General features: G+C 50.0%; 1 protein-coding gene across 4 annotated transcripts; it reads left to right on the forward strand.

The window, feature by feature from the left end:
* The first annotated feature begins 396 nt into the window (after positions 1-396).
* On the forward strand, positions 397-20,738 carry THAP4 (THAP domain containing 4). Of its 4 annotated transcripts, none has more exons than XM_053952022.1 (6): positions 405-531; positions 1,399-2,555; positions 13,848-14,007; positions 15,710-15,819; positions 16,709-16,812; positions 20,405-20,738. In XM_053952022.1, the coding sequence occupies exons 1-6, from the start codon at positions 455-457 to the stop codon at positions 20,522-20,524; spliced, it is 1,728 nt and encodes a 575-aa protein (XP_053807997.1). In that variant the 5' UTR covers positions 405-454; the 3' UTR covers positions 20,525-20,738. The 4 variants fall into 4 exon arrangements, with proteins under 4 accessions (XP_053807999.1, XP_053807997.1, XP_053807998.1 ...); XM_053952023.1 differs by lacking the exon at positions 405-531 and adding an exon at positions 718-810; XM_053952025.1 differs by lacking the exons at positions 405-531; positions 1,399-2,555 and adding an exon at positions 4,871-5,452.
* Positions 20,739-24,136: the final 3,398 nt, after the last annotated feature.

A 24,136-nucleotide genomic window follows, 5' to 3' on the forward strand; every position in this document is an offset into this window, starting at 1 on the left:
CGACAGGTATACTTAGGAATGATGTGTTACATGGGCGCCGCCATCGTGCGGTACGGAGCCGACCCAGCCCCGCCCCTCTGTTCCCTGTGAGAGTAACCCCCTCCACCATGCCCGCCCCACTCGGAGACGCCTTTCAGGGCTCGGCCGCCACGGACCGAGCGGCTCGTCGGGAGGCGGACGCCCAGCTGCGCCGGCGAGGCAAGCGAGAGGCGCAGGGAGAGAGCCCCCCCTTCCCCACCTGCCCCGCGCCGTACAGCTGCACCCCGACCAAAATGGCGGCGGCCATGTGGCGGCCGCCATGTTGTGCCGTACAGAAACCCCTTCCCCACCGGCGAGGGGCGCCGGGGTGACCCGGCTCCGCCATCTTGCCGTACGGCGGCGCGGCGGGGCCGGGGCCGGGGCCGGGGCGGGGGCCGGGGCGGGCCCGGCCGGCCGAGGGCGGCGGCGGTCGGAGATGGTGATCTGCTGCGCCGCCGCCAACTGCTCTAACCGGCAGGGCAAGGCGCGCCACGGCGCCGTCTCCTTCCACAGGTAAGGGCGGCCCGCCCGGCCCGCCGCAAGTGCCGCGGCCGGGCCGCCCGCGCCCCGGTCCCGCTCCCCTCTCCGGGCCCCCACGGCAGCGACTGCCCTTTGTTTCCCTCAGGGGAGCCCGGCTCGGGGCTCCCGGCTCCTCCAGCCCCGGCCGGGCAGCCGGAGCGCCCCTCGCCACGGGGCCCGGGCCCTCCCCGGCCTGTCACCCCGACCCTCCCCCGGTCTGTGCCCCCCGCGGCCCGAGCTCCGCCTCATGCCTCGCTGGGGATGCTGCCGGCCGTGAGTCCCCGGGAAAAGTCCCTGTCTCGGGAGTCCCATTGGAAACGCAGCGTGGTTGCCCTGCTCAGGGGCTTTCTTCCACTGCAGGCATTTCGACACTTAATTAAATGTTATTAAACACAGCCGGGGTAAGCAGCAGCCGGGTTACGCTGGGCAGCGTGCTGGCTGAGCTGGGTGTTTTGGTGGTGGTCACATCCCCCTTCCTTATGGACAGGCTGTTCCTCGTGGGGCTGGTGAGTGGAATAATGGATTGATTGCTGATGAAAATGGAAACAGCACCTTTTAGTCCTACGCTTGTTGTGAAGTGGAGCTGTTGATGCAGCGAATGAATATCAAATATTTCAGCCCAAAGTGAAATAATTCTCAAATGAGTGTAATTTAATTAGTAAATGAGTGTAACTGAACAAAACACAACTTTCCCCAAAATCTTCTAAACCTAGCCACCACCTGGGACTTGGTCACCTTAAAGATCCTTTCCAACCTCATCAGCTCTATGATTCTGTGGTTCTGTAATTCTTAAAGCAACAACCCTTCTGATTTCCAAAATGTAGCTTATTTTTTTGTGGGTTTTCTCTGTTCCTTTTTTAGATTCCCTCTGAAGGATTCGAAGCGCTTGATTCAGTGGCTGAAAGCTGTTCAGAGAGACAACTGGACTCCCACCAAGTATTCCTTTCTTTGCAGCGAGCACTTCACCAAAGACAGTTTCTTCAAGCGGCTGGAAGACCATCACCGGTTGCTGAAGCCCACTGCTGTCCCCACCATATTCCAGCTGGTGGAGAAGAAACACGACAAGCTGGATTATGTCAGGAGCCGAAGGAAAATAGCCAGGCAGGTGCTGGTGCGGGATGGGGAGGCCCCGCAGGAAGGAGGCGGTGAGGTAGCGCACAGGGCCCCATCTCCTGGCCAGGACTTCATGGTGATGCAAGGGACGACAGAGATGGAGGAGGCCGGTCTGAAAGAGGAAATAGGATCGATGTCCAAGGAGGAACAGGCCCTCCACAGCCAGCTGGACGGCCCTCGGAGAAGGACGTTAGGGGATCATTTGGGTGCGAAGCCTGGAGCGCAGGTAAAGCCTGAGAGGTCTCCTGTGAAGGACTGCGCCAGGGGCGGCCGGGCGGGGAGCTGGGTGGCCGACAGGAGCGGCGTGTCGGTGGACGACTTCACCCCTCCTGCCTCTGGTGCTTGCAAGTTCATCGGCTCCCTCCACTCGTACAGCTTTTCCTCCAAGCACGCCAGGGAGAGGCCGTCTCTCCCCAAAGAGCAGCTAGAAAGGAAAAGGCCAAAGAGAGACGTGGAACCGAGCTGCAGCAGCCACCTCTTGGGACACGACAAGGCCGTCGCAGAAGTGTCCCCGACGTCATCCCTCACCGCCACCCCCCAGAAACCCTCCCAGGGGCTGTCGGCGTCCCCGGCAGACCTGACCCCTCGGCCCGCCACCGAGGCCGTGGTGGGGCGGAAGGGTGACACGGACGCCAACCCCATGTCCATCAACGAGGTGATCATGTCGGCCTCGGGGGCCTGCAAGCTCATCGACTCCTTGCACTCGTACTGCTTCTCCTCCCGGCAGAGCAAGAGCCAGGTGTGCTGCTTGCGGGAGCAGGTGGAGAAGAAGAACGGAGAGCTGAAGCTCCTGAGGCAGAGGATCAGCCGCTCTGACAGCCAAGTCAGGAAGCTGAAGGAGAAGCTGAACGAGATGAAGCGGAACAGTTTCCCTTACTTGAACAGCCTGATATCCCAGGACTGTGGTCAGTATTCCCAGGGGTGCTGCACTGATGTGGAATTCCCTGTTTTCTTAGGGGCCGTTTAAGTTGGAGGCTGTGAAGGTATGATGGGGAAAAGGTATGAGAAAGGGACACTCCGGGAAGGAGAAGTAGCAGCTTGTGTAAAACCAATGGATGCAGGTTAAAGAATTCACTCAGTGGGCACACGAGTTAATTTTTACATCCCTAACCTTTCCAGGATGTGGAATGGGAATTTAGGTTGTGGTGTTGCAGGTGACTTGATGAATTTATTTTCTTTTATTTATGGATTATTTTGTTTGTGATGCAGTGGCTCTTGTTAGGATTTTCCTTCTTCCTTTGGTGCATGCCTGTGTTTTTTTTCTGGTGTGTTAATGAGCTGTCCTAGCAGCAGGTATCTGGGAAAGCTGTTATTGTCTTCAGTGGCATAAGAAATAGTTTTGATATTGGATTTCATATACTGCCCTCAGTACTGAGGATACAGGAAATATAAGTGAGGTGGGAGGTATCAAATATGACAGTGTCGTGATGCAGGTCATGTAAAAAGTTTGTTGCCTAGAAGTCAAATTGGGCCATAACTCTTCTTGAAAAAAAAAAAAGTGTCTTTTAATGTACAATGTGTGCACAGTGACTGGTTGCAAGGTGCATTTCAGGGCAGGAGTTTAGGACCATCTAATGGTGGTGTGTGTGTGTGGCTGCTGAAAAAATTGGTTGGAAAGATTTTGTGATGTGGGGCTTGCTTGGAGAAGTCACCTGTGGAGTGTTGGGTAATTCTCACCTTTCCCTTAGGAGAAAAACTTCATGGCTTCTTCTGGAGCTGTTGGGCAGTCAGAAAGGTGATGCTGGCACAGACAGGCACATTCTCCAGGCTGTTGCAGCATGGCCAGCTCCCTCACTGGAAGAGGAAAGGAGACTCTAAAATTCATGAAGGTCAACACCCAGCACTACTTTTCCCATATGTATCTAATTTTTCAAAGTATGGGAAAACACACTTATTTGGGTAGAGGGGGGAAAAGATTTCCCCTGGGAAATCAGCATAGTCTTGTTTGTACCTTCTGGTCTGTGTTTTTGTATTGTTTAGGTGTCAAACTAATGAAAATAACTAAATGTAATTTTAGTGTTCCATAGTTGTCATTCATTCATATATATATATATGTATGTATATCAAATATTTATTTATATATAGATTTAAAAAGTCGTCTGCCTTTGTTGGAATATCTTCACTGAGATACTAATTGCAGAAAGAGTATCTTTAAGGATTTTTTTTTTTTAATTCTGTTAAGCACTATGATTTTTCTCCTTTTTCCCAAGATTAGTGTTTTTATACATATGTCTTTGAGAAGTGAAAATTTTATGTTCTTGTAGAAGATATTATTAATATATGAGTTACATGCTCTACTTTATAAGGGAAAACATAATTTTTCTTAATGAATTGACAAATTCATTACCCATTCTGCCATCTTTTATCAACAAAACTGGAGATCAGTGTGTGAAAATGAACCATTTTGGCAATTGTAGCTTGGCTTGATGGCAAGTTTATACGGAACCCTTTGGCTGGGAACTTTTTTAAAGGGTTGGTTGGTGACTGACTGATTTTTCTGTTTTGGACTCTTTTTTTGTGTGCTCATAGTACTAGTTTATGGCAGTGAAAATAGCTGATGAAGTGCAGCCAGCTGCTGCCAGGCAGAGTCTGTTTCATGCCCAGACACCGAGTTTTACTGTAATACAAAGCTGAGTTAAGAAAGGCTTTTCATATTCATAAAAATACAGTCAGGTAACACATTAGGTTAATAATAGTCTTCGTTAGCAGCCCTGTCTCAGTTGTCCCAGCTCATCTGATGCGTGGTTGAGGTGATGGTTTTAGCTGTGAACCTGAGCCTGCATATCTTTTTCTGCTAAAGGCAGTTCCTTGAGTATAAGTACCTGACTGGACTGACCGTGCAGGTTGTTACCTGTCTGCATCCCTCACGTTCAGCTGTTTCCACAGAATCCTGAGCACAAAACATGAACTTTAGGCCCACACCCACTCAGCAGGACTTCATTTGGGTGCTAGTTCTCACATACTTTCCCCTAATGAGACAAATAAATTTCTGCTGGCTGTATCCAAGCTGCAGCTGGCTGGGAAGAGCAGGTTTCTGCAGGACTGCTGCACAGCACTGCCTGCCAGCCACGCTTGAGGCTGGGTGACTCAGGCTGGAAAAGTGGCTCCCAACTCCAGCTATCACGATGTTCTTGAGTGGTGTTTCCCAAGCTGTCTTACCAGGGGCATTGACTGGTTTAGGAGAAGCCCCAGGCTGTCTTCAGCACAGCACAGCTGCCATGATGGCCTTTTCCATTTAAACTTTGAATTCAGGCATTTGTTTGGTAGGAAAATGTTTCCTTCTGCTTCACAAGGTCCACGGACCCAAGGCTGAGGAGTGCTGCTGGCGGACGAGCGCGGTTAGGCACGGTGTGCCAGGCAGGACAGGGTTACATGTGGCTTCTGGAGGATGGCAGCATGCACTGGGAGAAATGAGGGAGAGCCAGCAAACAACCAGGAATGTATCCTGGGGAAGTCATGGGTGTCCTGGCAGCACTGTCCTCTGCTACCCAAGCACTGTCTGACCATCTTGTTCTGCTCGAAGGTTTCACAGCTCTGCTGTATCAGCTGTGCTCACTCAGACAGGAGATCCCAGCAGCTCCGTGCACACCATCACCTCTTCTTGCCGTGCCCCAGTTTGGTCTGGCTGTAAAACTACATCTCCCAGCAGGCAGCAGGATCAGTGTCTTACCCAAACATGAGCTCACTTCCCTCATAGCCATCTTACCACCCTGCGCAGAGCGCTTGCTGGGGGCGGGGGGGCTGCAGGTAGAGCAAATAGCAAAATTATCTGCGAATATGGCTGGGCATGGACCAAACACAGGTAGGATTCCATGGGGTTCGAGTTTCTGTGTCCATCAGAGGTAAAGCTGTTAGAATTCAGCTGCTTGGGGATATGAGGAGCCTCTTCCATGCTGCATGTCTGTTTTCATGAAGGTCATATTAAAGGCAGGAGAGTTTGCAAAATGAGTTCATGTGAAAAATGGTTAGAACTCTGCTAGGAATCCGTGGGAAATCTGGCTTGGATTTGTCTTTGAATATCTGTGCAAAGCCAGTGTAGAAATGGGGTCATTTACAGTACTTTTTACATGCAAATGAGTCATAGTTGTCGAACTTGGAACTTCGGGGCAGGCAGAAGGACTGAGCACTGAATGCATGGTTTTGTGCTGAGTTGGAGTCCTCAGACCTGGTCTGTGGGGCCTGATGTGGTGTTGCCCATCGTGGTAGCAACAGATTTCATTCGTGTTGCAGAAAAGGAAAAGCAAAATCCTGTTCCTGAGGGGCAGTGAGAAGTGGGGTTGTGCATGGTTGGAGGTGCTGTGCTTTCACCTTTTTGAGAAGGACTGGACCACCAATGGGCTGGTGTCCAGTTCAGCTTGAAAGTGAAATGTGTCTAACGGGTCACAGAGATGTGCTGTCAGGAAAATTGCCTCCACCAGGGCAGGCACTGCTAGCCTGGCAGTTGCATGTTAACTTGGAGCTAGATTTTGGGAGAAAACTGCTTTTATTCTGAGACAGCAGGTGGTGCTTGTGATTTTTTTTTTTTTGTGCCCTGTCTGGGATGGGAATGGTAGAAAACTGGTCCATAGGGTGGGCATTGCAAGGAACAAGAGAGCTATAAAGTAAACTGAGAGTGAGATTAGGAGTAGGAATATGTGTGTACAGGGGCTGAATCCATGGCAGAAGGTATCTTGAGAGATTTCACCGTGGCCTGAACACTTGGGTGGGAGGTGAACTGTTTTGTGCTCAGCATGGGAGCAAGCAGGGTGCAGGCACGCCAGCTTTGGGACTTGGTTGAGGGAGGTGGCTCTTTGACCTCCCCCTTAGAGTGAAAGACAGTTGGAAGGGAGGAGACAAGACTTTTTGCACTGCTGTTGTTTGGGGTTTTTTTTTTGTTTTCAGTGGGATGGTCTTGTTCTTTCCAGGTGTTTTTTGTGGTTTTTTTTTTGTTTGTTTGTTTGTTTTTTGTTTTGTTTTGTTTCTTGCCTAATAGTCTATAGACTTTGTGCATTAAGCATTTAATTTTGCAATGAGTCTGCAATGACTCACAACAAAAACCCAGCTTGCAGCTAGGAAGCAATGACACAGCAAACTAAGGAAAACTCAAGAGAAAGTCAGGATGAGCTCAGGTAGGGTATTTGGTTTCTCATAATGGAGTATAATTTAAAAAATATTTTCTCTGTGTTTTGTAAAGCAGAACTCTGGCAATGACTACAGGCACTGGAGCATTACCACCTTGGCACTTGGCTATGAAATTAATTTCTGAGTCTGTAGCATGAACATTTGTGACTATAACCCCATTTCCAGCTTTTGGAGCAGAGATGGGATGATCTGTTCAACAGCTGATCTGCTGACACCTGGTGGGATGCATCTTTCTCGGGGGAGAAAGAGTTCTAGCAGGCACAGCTGGTAGGGTTTGTTATTAGGGCCTTAAACTAGCTTGGAAAGGAGAACGGGACAAAGCCAGGGTCACCAGGGAAGAGCAATGGGCTGGAGTGCCTAAACTTGAGGAAAGGAGCACTAATGGGATCCCTCAATCTGCTTCACCAGCTGCTGGTTACAGTGTACCACACCAGAAATGTCTCTGCATTAATACACCCAGCAGGAGGGAGCAGTGAGGAGCTGGAGGCTTTGGCCCAGTCTGAGATCTGACATCACTGGGATAAGTGAAACCTAGTGGGAGTTTTCCCTTTGACTGGAGTGCCCTGGTGGACAGTTCAAGGCTCTGCTGGAGGGATAAGCAGGGCAGGAGAGGCAGAGGGGTGACACCCTGTTACAGAAGGGTTGGAGTGTCTGGAGCTCACAATTGGCAGTGGCACAGTTGAGAGCCTTTGGGTAAGACTCAAGGGGCAAACAAATAATGCCATTTCACTGTGGGAGTCTACTCTGGACCTCCCAGCCAGGCCAATGACACTGACAAATTATTCCTTAAGGAACTAAGGGAGGATTCCAAGTCAACTGCCCCAGGGGACTTTAGCCTGCCAGAAATTAAGTGGGAGCATCTCACAGCTGGTACAGCCCGGGCCAGAAGGCTCCTAAAACACCTGCATGACAACTTTATGGAACAGGTCCTCAGGGAGCTGACTTGGAAGGATGATCTTGATCTCCTGCTTATTATCAGAGAGGATCTCATGAGCAAAGTGAACATTGGAGCCAACTTGGTCACAGTGACCATTGAGTTTAAAATCTTTGGTGACAGGAGGAAAAGTACCTGAAAAACCTTAGCTCTGGCCATGAGGAGAGCAGACCTCAGGCTGCTCAGGGAATTAGTGACTAAGGTCCCCTGGGAAATTTTTTGCAGGTTCTGAGGTCTGTCAGCGCTGGTCACTTTTAAACATTATCTCCTAAGGGCACAGGAACAACACTTCCTAAATGTCAGAAGTAAAGCAGGTGAGGCAGAAGGCTGGCTTGGCTGACCAGGGATTTCTCTTGGAAATAAGATGGAAAAGGAAGGTGTGTCCCCAGTGGAAGCAAGGTCGGGTGATGTGGGAAGAACATAGAGATGCTGCTTCCCACTGTTGGGAGAAAATTCATACAGGCAAAGCTCCATTGGAGTTGAAGCTGCCAGAACTGCAGAGCAATAAAAATATATTTTTTCAAATATATAAATGGCAAAAGGCAGTTTAGAAATAACATTGGCCTGTTCCAGGATGAGGATGGTCACCTCACAAACAGGGACAGGGACAAGGCAAAGGTGTTTAATGCTTTCTTTGCCTCTGTCTTCAACATGCATGATGGATCTCATGCCACAAGCTGGAGGACTATGACTCTGAGAATGATCAGCTCCCTATTGACCTAGAAGTTGTGCAGGATCTGTTGTTCCAGCTGGATCCCTACAAATCTGTGGAGTCTGATGGGATTCATCCAAGAATCCTCAAGGAGCTGCTGATGTCATTGCAATGCCTCTCTTGATGATTGGTTTTTGAGCACTCTTGGGAATCCACAGAGGCTGACTGGAAGCTGGCACGTGTTGTCTCCATTTTTAAAAAGAACTCCAGCGACAAGAGACCTGTCAGTCCAAATTCAGTGCCTGGTAAAATCATGGAAAAGATTTTTCTGGGATGTACTGAAAAACACCTAGAGAACAATGGAGGCATCAGTCACAGCCAGCACAGCCTTAGGGGAAAGTTCCTGCTTGTCAAATCTGATTTCCTTCTATGAGGGGATAACCCGCCTGGTTGATCCAGGAAACTTGGGAGGTGGAATCCTTTTGGACTTCAGCAAAGCTTTTGGTACTGTTTCTTACAGGATCCTTCTGGATAAAATGCCCAGCCCACAGCTGGCTAACTGTGTTACACAACGTGTAAGGAGCTGGCTCATGGGTCAGGCACAGCAGGTGACAGTGACTGGGGTGACACCAGGCTGGCACTGATCACTGGTGGGGTTCCACAGGTCTCCATCCTCAGCCCTGCTCTCTTCAACATCCTCATTAACAACTTGGACTCAGGACTTGAAGGAATACTTAGTGAGTTCACAGCCATCACCAAGCTGGGAGGAGCTGTCACCCCCCTCAAGAGCATGACAGCAAGGGAGAGACCTCGACAAATCAGAGATAGACCATCACCAGCTGTGTGGGGTTTGACAAGGACAAGTTGCTATGGACCTGGGGGTTCATGGCAAGTTCAATATGAGTCAGCAGTGTCCTGGCAGCCAGGAGGGACATCCTTGGTCCTGGGGGCATCAGGCCCAGCATTGCCAGATGGGCCAGGGAGGGGATTGTCCTGCTTGGCTCTGTGCTGGGGCAGCCTCATCTCGAGGCCTGGGGACAGGTTGTGGCACCAGAGTATAAAAAAGACATTAAGGTATTGGAGAGTGTCCAAAGGAGGCCACGAAGATGGGGAGGGGTCTGGAGAGGCCTTGTGAGGAGTGGCTGAGGGCACTTGGTTTGTTCAAGCTGGAGGAGACTGAGGTCAGACCTCACTGTGCTCTCAACGTCCTCACAAAGGGAGTGGAGTGGCAGGTACTGATCTCTTCTTCTGATCTCTTCTCATGATCAGTGACAGGACTTGAGGAAATGGCATGAAGCTGAGTTGGAGAGGTTTAGTTCAGGTATCAGGAAAAGGTTTTTCACCCAGAGCATGGCTGGGCATTGGAATAGCTCCCCAAGGAAGTGGTCACAGCACTAAGCCTGCCTGAGTTCAAGAAGTGTTCAGACAATGCTCTCCAGCACATGGTGTCATTCTTGGGGTGTCTGGTGCAGGGCAGGAGTTGGACTTGATCCTGGCAAGTCCCTTCCAACTCAAGGATATTCTGTGATGGAGCTAGAGCACATCAGTGCCAGGAATGTTTTGCTGGTTTGCTGGGGAGAGCATCAGCAAAGTGCCTGAAGGGGTGCAACTCTCAGGGCAGAGCAGCAGAGTATAAAGCCACCTTCTGTACTTAAATATGGACAGAATATGCCAAGTGAGGCTGCTCCTTAATTACCAGAATCTTGATGATTATGATGATTTAAACCCAGTGAGCAACTGTGCTGGAGGAAGAATTTCGGGGAGCTGCCCAGTTGATGCTGCAGACCCCACACTTTGAAGACTCAGGGATTTTGTTTTGGGGTTTTTTGGTGGTTTTTTGTTTGTTTGGTTGTTGTTGTTGTTTGTACTGGCTTTTCCCCCCAAGTTTTCTGCAGGAAGTGTTCCCCAGCTCAAGGAAATGGGTTAGGTGCCAGCTGACCACTCACTGTGGCTTTACTGATAAAGCTGTGTAGGAATTCGTGCCAACTTAGCTTTCTGTGCCAGGAATCCCACTTGAAAGCCACACTGGCTGTGTAGACGTGGCCTGAGGGGGCTGTCCAGCTGCTCTGTCTGGTTTGTCTCACAGGGAGAACTCAGTATCTCCTGGTGCAAAGCCTGGACAGCCAGTTCCAGGCTGACTGTGTTCCAGTGCAGGGTGGGATTTGGCTTGTAAACTCTCTGGGAATTGAAAAGATGTACAGTCTGCCTGTGAGTTTGGAGGGGTGGAGTGGGGTCAGATGGTGAAATGGAACTGACCTGTGTGCTCAGGGCCTGGGTATGGGGTTTGTGGCCTGAGTGGCTTCCTGAAGGAAAGGGATCAAGGTGATCAAATTGCTTATGGGTGTGTGGTTTTGTCTCCCAGACTGTTACAACTCATGAGTGTCATGTGAGATCTTGTAGAACCACAGGATAGTTTGGGTTGAAGGGACCTTAAAGCTCATCTTGTTCCAAGCCCCTGCCATGGGCAGGGACACCTTCCACTTCACCAGGTTGTAGAGGAATGAGGTCTTGGAGATGCTGGGTCCCTAATGGCTTCCAGAAAGTGTAGAGAAAGTGACTCCAGGAATGTCCTTGTTAAGGAAGAGGATGCAGAGACAGCTTCCCTGTTAGTAGGTAAAAAGAGGAGCTGTGCATATGAATGCAAGACCAGGGTCTCTTGTGCTGCAAATTCTCAGATGTCATTTGTATTCTTGATACTATCATACACACTTACCTTTTAGGCCACTTTAGTGGGGTTTTTGTAAAAATGATGTGCTAGGAGTTTAGACCTTTAAAAAGGGATATACAGGCTCCTTCATCAGTGTCTTGACACTGAATTTGAAACAGACCAGCTCAGCATAGAACTTCTTGTTGCTACAATAGTCTTGCATTTACCTGCTCCAACTGTGTCATAAAAAAGCAAATTGCATTTCAAATGGCTGGGTTTTTTTTTCCCTGATGGATTCAATCTGACGCTGTCCTGTCTGCCTCCCCTCTTGCTTTTCCACTCTTCCAACCCAGCCTTTCAGTCAGGAAGGAAAAAATTCTTAGTCCACCAGTCAGAGACCAGCACTGAAGGTAAGAAGAGCATGGGATGAGATCAGGATGTCTGCACTTACCTGCACTTCACTGAGCCCCTGGTCCTTATTCACTTGTGCTGCTCTTGACTTTTCCAAGCCACATGAGAACTAAAGAACTCTTCAGCTTTGCTGCCATCGAGGTAGTTTAGAAAAGTAATAATGATCACTTGGCCATGTTGTTTGCCCAAGTGCCAAAGGCTTCAGGAGGTTACACCTTCACTTTTCAGCTGGCTGGAATTCCAGCTCTTTGGAATTGAGACCAGCTCACCAGGTCAGGCACCTCCAGCCAGGCTGGACGCTGCACAGCAAGGCAGTGGGTCAAGCTGGGGGTGCTGGAAATGATCACTTGGCTTCTCTTGGTTTATAATCAAGTCTAAAGAGTGGGAATGGCTACAGCCATTCCTTTCATCTGTTGTTTTGATGCTTTTTCTGAAGTGCAAGCAGGAGAAAAGGAAGTGCCCTATGAAAGCACTGTGGTGACAAAAACTGTCCTGCTCCTGAGATGCTGACCCAGGAGAGGGCAGCAGCAGCCCAGGCTGCAGGCTCCTGCAGCTTTTCCAAAGCTTTGCTTTTCTCTTCCGTCGTGGGAGATGAGCCTGCAAAAAGCTTGGAAGGATCTGCAGCCGAGAGTGAAAGGCAAACCTCAGCTGGAGGGAGGAGCAGTATGCTCCTTATCCACAGAACTGTGTGCTCCCCTCATGGAATTGGAAAGGTGAGTACAAGGAAATACTGTCCAGTACACTGACACTGCTGTACAGATTGTGGGAACCCCTTTCCAAGTCCTGGGCAAGCTGCTGGGGACTGCACAGTCTGACAGGGTATTCTACAGATCCTGGCTCTGATGCTGTAGACCTTTATCACTGATTTCCTTGTGAGCTCTCATGTTTCCTCATGTTGCTTCCCTTGCAAAATACTTCATGATAAAGCAGCACTTTGACACAGGCTGACTTTTCAATCCTGCTGTCTGTGGGAGAATGACTACCACAAGTGGTCTCTCTTACCCAGGAAAGCTGCTGTTCCTTCTCCTTTGACATTTCTGGTGTGGACTGCCCTTCCTCCTTGCTCAGTCTTTTAGCCTGACATTTCATAAAGAGCATAGTGGAACTCAGACTGGTTAAGCAAATTTTGGCCACAGCCTTACTCTTTTAGGTTGTGATTTCTCCCTGCAATTGAGTCTGTGTCTGTCAGCCAGACAGGCAGCTTGTTCTTGTATTCTTGATCTCACTAGGTGTGGAAAGCACCCCCCTGCAGCGCCCACCTTGCCTGTATGAAATATTTATCCCATGAGGGGGAAGAGGACATGCTTTAAGCTTACTTCAGTCATATTTCTCTGCATGACAGACTACTGAGAGTAGCAGGCACCCTGTTTGTGTGGGAATCCATCTTTCCCAACATCTCGTGGGTGATGTTTTGCTTTCCCTACTTACACGTTAGTAATGGATCTGCTCTGCTCTTCATGTGGGTTAAAATTGTCTGTCTCCATTTTCCTGATGTATTTTTTTCAGATCACAGCCTCTGAAAGTAAAATGCAAAACTGTTTATCAAAACTCTCCTACAGCACCAAGTCTGACAGAGTTCAAGAAGCATTTGGACAATGCTCTCAGGCACATGGTGTGACTCTTTGGGATGGTCCTTTGCAGGGTCAGGAGTTGGACTTGGTGATCCTTGTGGGTTCTTTCCAGCTCAGCTTATTCTGTGGCTTTGTAAAATGATTTGTTAAAGAAGTTTTAACTTTGTGAAACAGACCTTGGTTGCTTTTTCATAACTGCAGTGACAAAGGGAAGTATTTTTCTCTTCTGTTTACTCTTTGCCTTACAGGCACCCAAGTATTTTTAAAATGTTTGCCTTAGTCCAGAGCCTTAGTAGAACAGCTTCTGAATGATCCTAGCTTGTCTCTTTGTACAAGTTCAGGCCACTGTTAACCTCTTAAAAAAGATAATAGCCAAACTTTGATCTTTAATATGTACACAGCCTGGTTTTCTTTTGAAATGAGGACTCATTTCCTCAGCCTCTGAAACAAACAGGAACGGTATGTACTCAGTGTTTGAGAGAGATTAGCCCAGAGCATTAGAGGTTTCATTATCCTTTAATGATTATTCTTTATGCTGAGGTTTCAGTCATCTTCTTCCCTGCACGTAGATGGGAGGGGGCTTTTCTTTCAGATCAAGCTACAGAGAGGAGTCAGAAATGCAAGAGTGCTCTATGTATGGCTAAGAGCTGGTTTGGAAACAGACCCACTTTCCAGGACTGTTCATTGTTCCCCATCTCCCACCTTGGAGCTGGCACTGCTCTGAAGAAAAGCATTGCTGTGATGTTGAACCGTTTCTGAGGTGTTTTGTGTTCACCTCCAGCCAGCTGGAGGCAGCTCACAGCAACCTGCAAAGCACAGATCCCTGAGTTTTCATTTTTCCTTCTTTCTTTTCCTCCACAGAGACTCCCCAGCTGAACCCTGTGATGGAACCTCTGTCCTGGATGCTGGGCACCTGGCTCTCAGACCCACCAGGAGACGGCACCTTCCCTACCATGAAGCCCTTCCAGTACCTGGAAGAAGTGCACATCTCTCACGTGGGACAGCCCATGCTCAACTTCTCGTAAGTCGAGGGGTCTGCCTGTGTTGGCAGCAGCTGCTGGATTGGAGCAGGCATGGCTCCAGGGTGATTTGTTAGTTGGGTTTCTTTTCCAATCCATAGATTTTCACCTTCCAAACGAGATGATGTATGTGACTGCATGGTCTAACTTTGATTTTTCTTGAAAACTTGTGATTAATTTGCATTACAAATTCCAATTACAGAGGCCCACAAAGGGTAATTTTAGATTATTAGCTTTAAGGCATTTGAAACATAGTGTGGCAAAAGCTGATAGGCCAAGAAAATGCTTATAATATATTGTAATTAAGAAATAGTTAGTTTCTGATTGTGATAGCCTGAATTATAACATCTGTATTGTCTCACCCTTCACATGAAACTGAAAATGGAATAAAAGTTTTTAAAATGCCTCGCAGTTGCCCCATCTCTGAGTCAGAAGAGGGCATAATCCAACAAAAACTTGCGATTAATTGGCATTCTTTGTGAAATTCCCACTTAGAATAAATGAGGGAGCTATGGCATGGCTACCAAGTCTCTCCATTTTAAGCCGTGGTCCTCAGCCTTCACCACTGTGAAAATCTGAGAAAAAATAGTGTTTATCAAGCCATGTGGGATAGGAGGCAGGTAGCTTAACTACTTGCTTTGGCTTCAAGTGGTTGTTCTAAGAGAAAACAAAAGAAATCCAGAAGGAGGGAAGTGACAAGTTGGCTACTGCTCCAGTGTTCCTTCAGGAGGGGTGAGTTGGAAAGTGGGTTGCTTTGAAAACCACTTTGAAAACCAAGAAAAGAAGAATTACAAGATGGAAGTGCCGTGTGAGAGATGCCCTGTGTTCCTGGAGTGTGATGGAGCTGTCAGCTCAGCCTGTGACTGCTTTAGTCCAATTTCCAAAAAAAAACAAAGTTCTGACAGACTTGCTCTGGCTGCATCTCCCTCCCCAGCTTGTGAACAGTTGCTTATTTGAGTCACCTTCTTTTTGCCCCTCTTCTTTTCTTTGTGCCAAGGAGTTACTCAGCTTTGAGCTGTTGAGCTTTAGGAAGCACCAGGAAAATAGGTAGCAGTCCTGGAGGACAGACACCCTGTGCTTTCCTGGCTCCTGGAGCAGTGGCTCTTAAAAGACAGTCCCTGTATCCCTTAAATGCTCCAAGCACTGAAAGCTGCTTGACTTAAGTTTGTTTCTCCTTTGATAAGTATAATCACCCATGTTATGGGTGACCAAACCTACAGTTCTTAAGGCCTCCTGGAGAATAAATAAGAGTCTGAGCTGAACTTATGTCTGCTCTGTTGTTTCCTACAGCAAGGAATATGCAGAAAAAACAACTTTTCCAGGTGAAAAAAGCTAAATAAAGATGATACAATAATTCCAGATATTTATTTGAGAAAAGGAAGTTTTTGAGACATGTGGCTTCAGCATCTGTGAAACATCTGAGTTTCTAAGGGGTTTCTGAGCTAGTTCTTAGAAAGACCCAGGGACTGTGGAAAGTCTAAAGCTTGAACTTAAAGACTTAACTCCAGCTCTAAGAAATAGCTGTGCCTCTCTAAAGTAACCGTATTTTTCCAGGTGTACATCTCTCAATTGTGAAGTGTTGTCAGACTTTTACTCTTCAAAGAGTACTGCAAGCACTTACGTGATTAAATAAGAGGAAACCTGGCAAAAAAATGTCTTTTGAGTGCAAAACACATCAGCATTTGTGCTCTGATTTCCCCTCAGGTTCAATGCCTTCCACCCGGATACCAGGAAGCCCATGCACCGGGAATGTGGATTCATCCGCCTCAAACCTGACACTAACAAGGTGGCCTTCATCAGTGCCCAGAACACAGGTACACACCTGATACCCACACTGGGGAAAAGAAGAGGTCCCTACTCTGCTGGGCCATTTCATCACTTTTTCAGAAAGTTCTTGCACCTCTCACAGTTTTATTTATTTAATTTTTCCTGTCAGAATCGCTGCTCTTTGGTGCTGAACCACAGTGGTTTGTAAACTAGGAGAGCCTCCCTGTGTTGGTGTAGCACCTTGGTACTTCTTGCCTTATGGGGTCTGAATGAGAGAGAACCACATCTCAGTTATTATAAGTGAAAGTGTTAAACGCCAGTTGATGCTTAAGTTTGCATCTAAAATGACAGATGCTGAAGGGAGCAGTGCCAGTTGTGCTGTGACACTCATCCTGCACGGTGTGAATAAGTCCAGCTGGATTTTTGTGAGCAGCATTCCATGTCTGAGGCTGTGTGGATCTGCAGTTTTCAATTAATTAAAAAAAATAGGACAAATAAAACCATTCTCCACAGGGAGTGCTGGTCTGTTAAGTAGCCTAATAGAGCATAGAATGGTTTGGGTTGAAAGGAACCTTAAAGCCCATCTCATTCCACCTCCCTGCCGTGGTCAGGGACACCTTCCACCAGACCAGGTTATTCCAAGCCTTGTCTAACCAGACTTTGAATACTTCCAGGGATGGGGCAGCCACAGCTTCTCTGGGCAACCTATGCCAGGGCCTCATCTTCCACACAGGGAAGAATTTCTTCCTAATATCTGATCTAAATTTCTCCTCTTACAGATGAAAAACCTTTTCCCTGTCCTTATCTGAATCTGTAGAAAGTCCCTCTTCCTCTTTTTTATAAGCGTCCTTTTAAGTACTGAAAGGTCAAAATAATTGTGACGTGCTTAAATAACCTTTGTAGCCTAAAAATATGTATGCCCTTGCTTTTCCCTAGGTCTGGTGGAGGTGGAGGAAGGGGAGGTGAATGGACAAGAGCTGTCTATAGCTTCTCACTCCATAGCCAGGATCTCCTTTGCCAAGAAGCCCCATGTAGAGCAGGTGAGTGCACACAGAGTGAGCCACTCACATAGTACTGCTTGCCCCAGAAGGAGTCTAGTTGAGAGGATATGTTATTAGCATGCTTTAATTACAGAATGCCATCAGGAGTTCTTGGAAGTATTGCATGGCATCCTGGCTTATTCTTTCTGTAAGAGCCTTCAGAAGAGATTTTATACATTACGAGGCCCAGAGGAATCATTATGATAAAACTGACAGGCTGGATCAGACCAGCTAAACCAGAATCCTGTCTCAAGAATGGCCAGGAGAAGAAAGTCCTTGGGGAAGAAAATAGGAAAGTCTTGGCTAGTTTATGGCAGTGGGATTAGTTATTAATGCTGGTTTTCTGGATTGATTGCAGTATGAGGATGCACATTTAAGGTATGGTCAGTATTGGGCCTCATGAGGATATTTCAGGAACACTTACAGATCTTGCTCTCTCGCTTTTCAGAGCATTCACACCTTGCTCTGGGCTCTTTTCCCATCTGTGGCTGCAGGGTAGGACTGGCACTTGCTGTCAGCTCCACCTTTGGTTGGCTGCTTTTGGGGGTTTGACTTTTTTGAGTGTGTAGTGGGGGGTTGTTGGTACAGCTGGTAGGGGTACAGCCAGCTGTGGGTGCAGTGGCACTGCTGGAGTCATTGTGGCATCCTGAGGTCACCTCTGGAAGTGTCACTGTCACATCTGAAGCTGTTGTGGCTGAGCAGCAGCTGAGAGACAGCAAGGCTGAACAAGCTCTCACAGCCTGGTTTTTGTATGCTATAAAACTGGCCCTTAGACAACAGAGAGCACAAGTTTGTGCAGTTGTAGACAAAAATTTGATTTGCCTAATCAGGTAATGTCCTAACTTTGGGAAGTCCCAACTCCCCTGCCTTTGGATGCATGTTTTCAATTGTTGGGTTTCCTCTTTCCCAGGAACAGCTGTATTGCCTCCTTCCTGCAGCAGAAGTAAAGCCACTAGATACTGTGGATGTCAGCAGGGAGGCAGAGCTCTGGATTGCAGACATTTAAATGAAAGGGACTGTCCTCTTTGGGTCACTGCCTGAACTGTGGGCAGATAGACTGGCAGGAGGAGAGGGCAAAGCACAGAAAGCCAGCAGATGTCTTCCTAGTTGAGGGCTCCAAGGCTGGCCTTGGCTGCAAGAAGGAAGCTCTTGGGCTGGAGGTCCATGCTCATCTGACACCTGTGGGAAGCTCAGGCCCAGGGACTGGTCCTAGTGAGTATCTGGGAGGCCTTGCTGGTGAAGGAGGGTGTGGAATGAGAGGGGTTGTCAGGAAACCAGCTCCCAGAGCCTTTTCTCCTTCACCAAGAACAGCTTAAATTGTGGAAACAGGGAGGCTACAGGTTTTTGAGAAGCGCATGTGTGCTGCTGCTGTAGCTGCTCATTTTGAGAACTTCACCATATTGTTGCTTTCATGGTGAAAAGTGATTCAGGGTGGCTGTGGCTTGGCTGAGCTGTCACTGAGGGAGGAAGGCCCATTTCCTGCACCAGGCTGTGTCATGAGTGGTTTAGGTTGCTTGAAAAATCACCTTTAAAGGTGTTACCAATGCAGATTTAATACAAATTTGTGAAAGCACAGCTTAACAAAATTTAATGGCAAGGTTCCCTCTGTTGCTACTCATGGATGAGGAGGAGCAAGAACAACCTCCATTCTTTATTGGATGCAGGGGGAATGTAGTAACTGAAAATAAGGAAAAGGCAGAGGTACTTAACACCTTCTTTGCCTCAGTTTTCTACAGTGAGACAGGTCATCCTCGGGACAGCTGGCCTCCAGGGTGGATAGATAGGGACAGGGAACACAACAGTCCCCCTGTAATCCAGGAGGAAGCAGCTGGTGACCTGCTGAGCCACTCAGATGCTCACAGGTATATGGGACCAGATGGGATCCATCCTAGGGGGATGAGTGAGCTGGTGGATGAGCTCCCCAAGCTGCTCTCCACCATTTACCATGAGTCCTGGCTCACCAGAGAAGTCCCAGAGGACTGGGGCTGCCAGTGTGACCCCGTCCACCAGTAGGGCAATAAAGAGGCTCTGGGCAACTCCAGACCTGTCAGCCTGACCTCGGTGCCCAGCGAGGTTATGGAACAGATCATCCTGAGTGCCTTCACACAGCACCCAAGGGACAGCCAGGGGCTCAGCCCAGCCAGCGTGGGTTTAGGAGGGGCAAGTCCTGCCTGACCAACCTGATCTCCTTTTACAACACCAGGTGACCCACCTGGTGAATGGCTGTTGTCTACCTGGACAGCAAATCCTGTGACACCGTGTCCCCCAACATGCTCCTGGAAAAGCTCCAGCCCCACAGACAGGAGCAGCCTTTGCTGGGTTCAGAACTGGCTGGATGGCCAGGCCAGAGAGCAGTGGGGGTGGTGCTGCATCCAGCTGGGGACAGTCACCAGTGGTGTCCCTCAGGGCTCTGTGCTAGGTCCAGTCCTGTTCAGTATCATCATGGATGATCTGGACAAGGGGATTGAGTGCACCATCAGCAGATTTGCAGATGACACAAGCTGGGAGTGTCAATCACTGCTGCTTGGAGAGTAGAAGGACTCTGCAGAGGGACCTGGACAGGCTGGACAGATGGGCTGAGTCCAAAAACATGAGATCTAACAAGTCCAAGTGCCTGGTCCTGCACTTTGGGCACAACAACCCCATGCAACACTACAGGCTGGGGACAGAGTGACTGGACAGTACCCAGGCAGAAAGAGACCTGGGGGTACTGGTCAGCAGCAGCTGAACACAAGCCAGCAGTGTGCCCAGGTAGCCAAGAAGGCCCATGGCATCCTGGCCTGTATCAGGAACAGGGCAGCAGGAGCAGGGAGGTCATTCTTGCCCTGTACTTGGCACTGGTGAGGCCACACCTCAAGTGCTGTGTCCAGTTCTGGGCCCCTCAGTTTGGGAAAGACATTGAGATGCTCAAACACATGCAGAGAAGGGCAGCAAGGCTGGTGAAGAGTCTGGAACACAAACCCTGTGAGGAGTGGCTGAGGAAGCTGGGGGTGTTTAGCCTGGAGAAAAGGAGGCTGAGGGGAGACCTCAACACTCTGCAACTCCCTGAAAGGAGGGTGTAGCCAGGTAAGGGTTGTTCTCCCAGGCAACCACTGACAGAACAAGAGGACACAGTCTTAAGCTGCACCAGGGGAAGTTTAGGCTGGACATTAGGAATAAGTTCTTCACAGAAAGCGTGATTAGGCACTGGAATGGGCTGCCCAGGGAAGTGGTGCAGTCACTGTCCCTGGAGGTGTTTAAGAAGAGCCTGGATGTGGCACTCAGTGCCACGGTTTAGTTAATAAGATGGTATTAGCTCATAGGCTGGACTTCATGGTTTCAAAGGTCTTTTCCAACTTAGTTAATTCTGTGATTCTGTGAACCTGCCTTTTTCCATGGATAATGGGCTTGGAGCTGGTATTGTGGAGAGGGCTGCTTTCTTTAGGAGAGAAAACTCCTCTTTTATTTGCCTGCTGTAGTGAGGATATCCTTCCTTGGTGGTGCATTGACAGCAGGCACGTGGATGGCAAAGGGAAGAAAGCACAGGTAAGGGATTCCGCTTGTGGACACTCGTTGCATGATTTCCTTATTTCTTTTCCTACCCCTGGTTTAGATTACCAGAAAATTCAGGCTCAATTCTGATGGGAAACTCGAACAAACTGTCTCAATGGCAACGACTACGCAGCCCATGACTCAGCACTTACACATTACCTACAAGAAGGTGACACCCTGACACCAGGAGTGCCGGGTCTCCTCGCTGAGGGCAAGGAGCAAGGACATCAAGCACCAAGAGCAGCAGCAGCTCAGGAGCACGGCATGGCAGACCCTGGAGCCGGCTGCCTGCGCTCGTCCCTTGGGCCCTGGACCTGCCCCTCCTGTTGAGAATGTTACTCAGATGTTTCTGTAATGGTATATAAAAAAAAATAAATAAAAAGCTTTTATTTTTATGGCTGTGTCTTTGGTGTGACTGCAGGGTGGTGGAGGGGCTTTGTGCTGCCTGTTCATTAGTAGGTGTTGGGGTGGAGATCTAGCCTCCTGGACAACCTGGAGAACTTTGGGGGAGCCACAGGTTCTGGAATGGATTTGTCCTGCGGGGAAAGACCCTGAGAACTGCAGAGCCTGTCCAATGAAACTTGGTTTAAATATCAAGAGGGAGAACCTACATTTGCTCTGGGACAGAGGAAACTGTCACAGGCCCTGATCCCAACAGTGCTGTCCAGCAGTTTGAAGGGAATTGCTGCAGTGTGGGAGCTCAGGGCCAGACTTCAGAATATCACAAGAGTTTGGGTGACAGGTGTGAGCCAACAAGCAAGAGAAACTGCTAACAGCAGGGCTCAATCTCCAGCTTTCAATTTCCAGCTCTGGAATCAGGATGCAGCCTTTAACCTTTGTGAGATCTGTCACGGAGTCCCTCAGCAATGAGGGACGCAAAGGACTTTGATCACTGCTGGCCTATAGCAGAGACTCTTCAGCAGGGGCTTGGACCAGATGACCTCTGGAGGTCCCTGCCAGCCCCAGTCCCTCTGGGAGTGTAACAGTGGCACAGCCCCAGCCCAGCAGGGACCGCCTGGAAGGGAGCTGGGCAAGCACGGAGGTGTGCAGGCCACTGCCAGGTGGGCTTTGTGCCACAGCACCTGTCTCTGTGGATGGGGGAGCTCCTGGGTGTGTCCCTCAGAGCTCTGTGATGTCACCACTCATGATCACTATGACACCACTTATGGAACTTTAACCACCAGCGTGGAGCAGAGCCAGAGCACTCAGGCTGTGACCCACGAGCAGCCGAGGAGCTTCCGAGTGCTGCCAGTGTCTGAGGAGCCTCTGTGCTACCACTGTCTGAGGAGCCTCTGAATGACAGCAGTGACTCAGGGCCCTCAGGGTGCTGCCAGAGACTGAGGAGCCTCTGAGTGCCACAAGTGTAAGCCAAGCCTTCGAGTCCTGCCAGCAGCTGAGAGGAGCCAAGCCCGGGAGCACCAATGGCAGAGGTCAGGCGAGAGCCATCAGCGCCACGAGCCGTCAGGGTCTGCCGCATCTGCGTGGATTTCCTGCAGAGCCCCGCTGCTGCCGTGGAGCCCTGCGGACACGTGTTCTGCCACGCCTGCATCCAGCCCCAGGCTGCCCCCGACGCCGCTGCCACCTGCCCGATCTGCCAAGGGCCTATCGGGGCCATCCGCCTGCTGCAGGGGCTGGACAACCGTGCCGGGGTGGCCCCGCGTCGCCCCCGCCGCCTCCATCCCTTCGTGCTGCGCTGGCGGCAGCGGCAGCAGCAGGAGGCGCAGGAGGACGCGGCTCCTGGAGGTGGCCGGCGCCGAAGACTCGCCGATGGGGACAGGGCACCGAGCCCTGTGCCCCGCCAGCGTCCCCGAAGAGAGATGGAGGAGCTGCGAAGAAATGGGCTTGTATGGGGGCTGCCATGGGGAAATGAAGCGATGGCCGCAGGGGACAACCAGCACCGCCCCCGCGTGATCTGATTTGATGTGGATCCTCCATGGCCCGTCCGAACTGAAAACCAGGATGCTGAGAAGGGCCTCACCTGGTTTCTTCTGCCCGTTTGCACATTACTGCAGGACTGAGGCAGTGGGAGCTGTGGGAGAGGGAAGGCTACAGCTTTGGGAACTTGGGCAGAGGGTGGGATAAGGCTGAAGAACTGGTGGAGAGGGAATAATGTGGATGTTGAAAATAGAAGATAGAGACCATTCCTGGTTGCTCCTGTGCTGCTTTGCTTATTCCTGTGGGGATGCAGCCCAGAAAGAGAAAAGGAAAGGGAGAGCCCCCTGGATCTCTCAGCAGATTCCTAAGGGAGTAGTGTCTGCTTTTCCTGAGGGCCAGGGCGAGGACAGAGACTGAGATGGCTATTGGGGCAGACCCTCCTTTCCTCACCCCACAACAGCTGGAGGAGGCAGCCCTGGCACAGCCACCAGCTGAAGGGCACTGCCTGTGGGAGAAGTGGCCCCAGCCAGGACAGACCTATTCAGGGCATCTCCTCTGCAGAAGCCCAGAGCTGTTTCCCATTTGGGGCATCACCAGGAGCTGTGTGGTGGCTGTGCATCCCAAAAGGTGCCAAGTCCTCACTGTCACCCTGCTCCATCCCCTTCCATGACCCAGGTGGCTGCAGAACTCCTGGCATTGGGACTGAGCTTCTGCCCACACCTCCCAGCTGCCTTGGCAGACCTTGTTTCCCAGGAGTAGCCCTCAAACACTGGTGTCAAGAGTGTTGGGGGCTGTGTCTGCCCCAGCCAGGGCAGCCAAGCATGGGGTGAGGCTTCTCAGGGCGACCACAGCCTCACAGTGCCTTCTGCCCTGGAGACAGATGGAGATTTGGAGGGGTAGGTGGGAAAACCCTGGCAAGCAGGAGGTGCCTCTTTGGTATTTCCCAGCACCTCCCCCTGAGCAGCAGCCTCCTGTTGGAGGCCCCAGGATATCAGTAACAGATCCCTTGGAAGGAGGCATCCTTCATGGGAACTGCTCAGAGACAGGGATGTCTTTGGGGCATGGAGGAAAGAGGCAGGAGGGATCACCTCCCCCTGGCAGACCAGGCACGTGTCCTCCCTTGCCAGGCCATTGGAATGCCTTCACCCCTGAGGAGAGGGGAAGATCATGGACCCCCTGAGGTTCCTCCTTGGGAACACGGGACAGCCTGTGGTACCCACAGCAGTGCCAAGGCAGCACCACGATGGCTTCTGGGAGGATGGAGAGGGGTCACGGTTGAGAGAGGCTTGGAGTGAGAGGCTGATCCCATCTCCACAGCACTGGCACAGCACTCCACTGTGCTTTGGCAGGAAAAAGCATCCTGGATCACAAACATCCCTATGGCTGAATGTGACCTGGGGCATGGGATGTGTGTGCAGGCACAGCCCCTGGAGCGCAGCCGGTCCTCCATGCTCCCACTCCTGTCTTCCCGCTGCTGCAAATGGATGTTAACTTGCTGGGAATTGCTCTCAGCCTTGCTGGTTTTTAGCAGGGCTTTTAGGAAGAGCAGTGGGAACCACCCCAGTGCTGGCTCCAGGCGAGTCCCACCGGACCATGGTGGTTTTGGCATGTGCAAAAATGAAATAAAAGCCCAGGTCTCTGGGGAGCCAGCCAGCCGAGAGCGGATGAGCGCTCCCATTAATGTGTCATTAATGTGCAGCTCTGGCGTTGGCTCTTTTGGCAGTGCAGAGGTAATTACAACCCAACTGTAAAGCATTGCACATGGATTTATTTACTGCCTTATTAGCAGCATCTGTTCTCCCAGAGAAGTGGCTCAGCTGTTTGCTCTGGTTCAGAGAAACCAGTGGAACTCACCTCCTTGGGCTGGGAAGTGAGCTAAGGGAGGTGAGCACACCACTGTGGTTTCATTTTCACCCTG

Source organism: Vidua chalybeata, chromosome 10, assembly GCF_026979565.1.
Source record: "Vidua chalybeata isolate OUT-0048 chromosome 10, bVidCha1 merged haplotype, whole genome shotgun sequence".
In the NCBI taxonomy this organism is placed as follows: domain Eukaryota; kingdom Metazoa; phylum Chordata; class Aves; order Passeriformes; family Viduidae; genus Vidua; species Vidua chalybeata.

Excerpts from the sequence above, each read along its gene's own strand:
- THAP4 (XM_053952022.1), top strand. The coding sequence starts at position 455 with ATGGTGATCTGCTGCGCCGCCGCCAACTGCTCTAACCGGCAGGGCAAG. Across the intron at positions 2,556-13,847 it reads CCTGATATCCCAGGACTGTG|AGACTCCCCAGCTGAACCCT; the intron begins GTCAGTATTCCC and ends TTTCCTCCACAG. Across the intron at positions 15,820-16,708 it reads CATCAGTGCCCAGAACACAG|GTCTGGTGGAGGTGGAGGAA; the intron begins GTACACACCTGA and ends GCTTTTCCCTAG.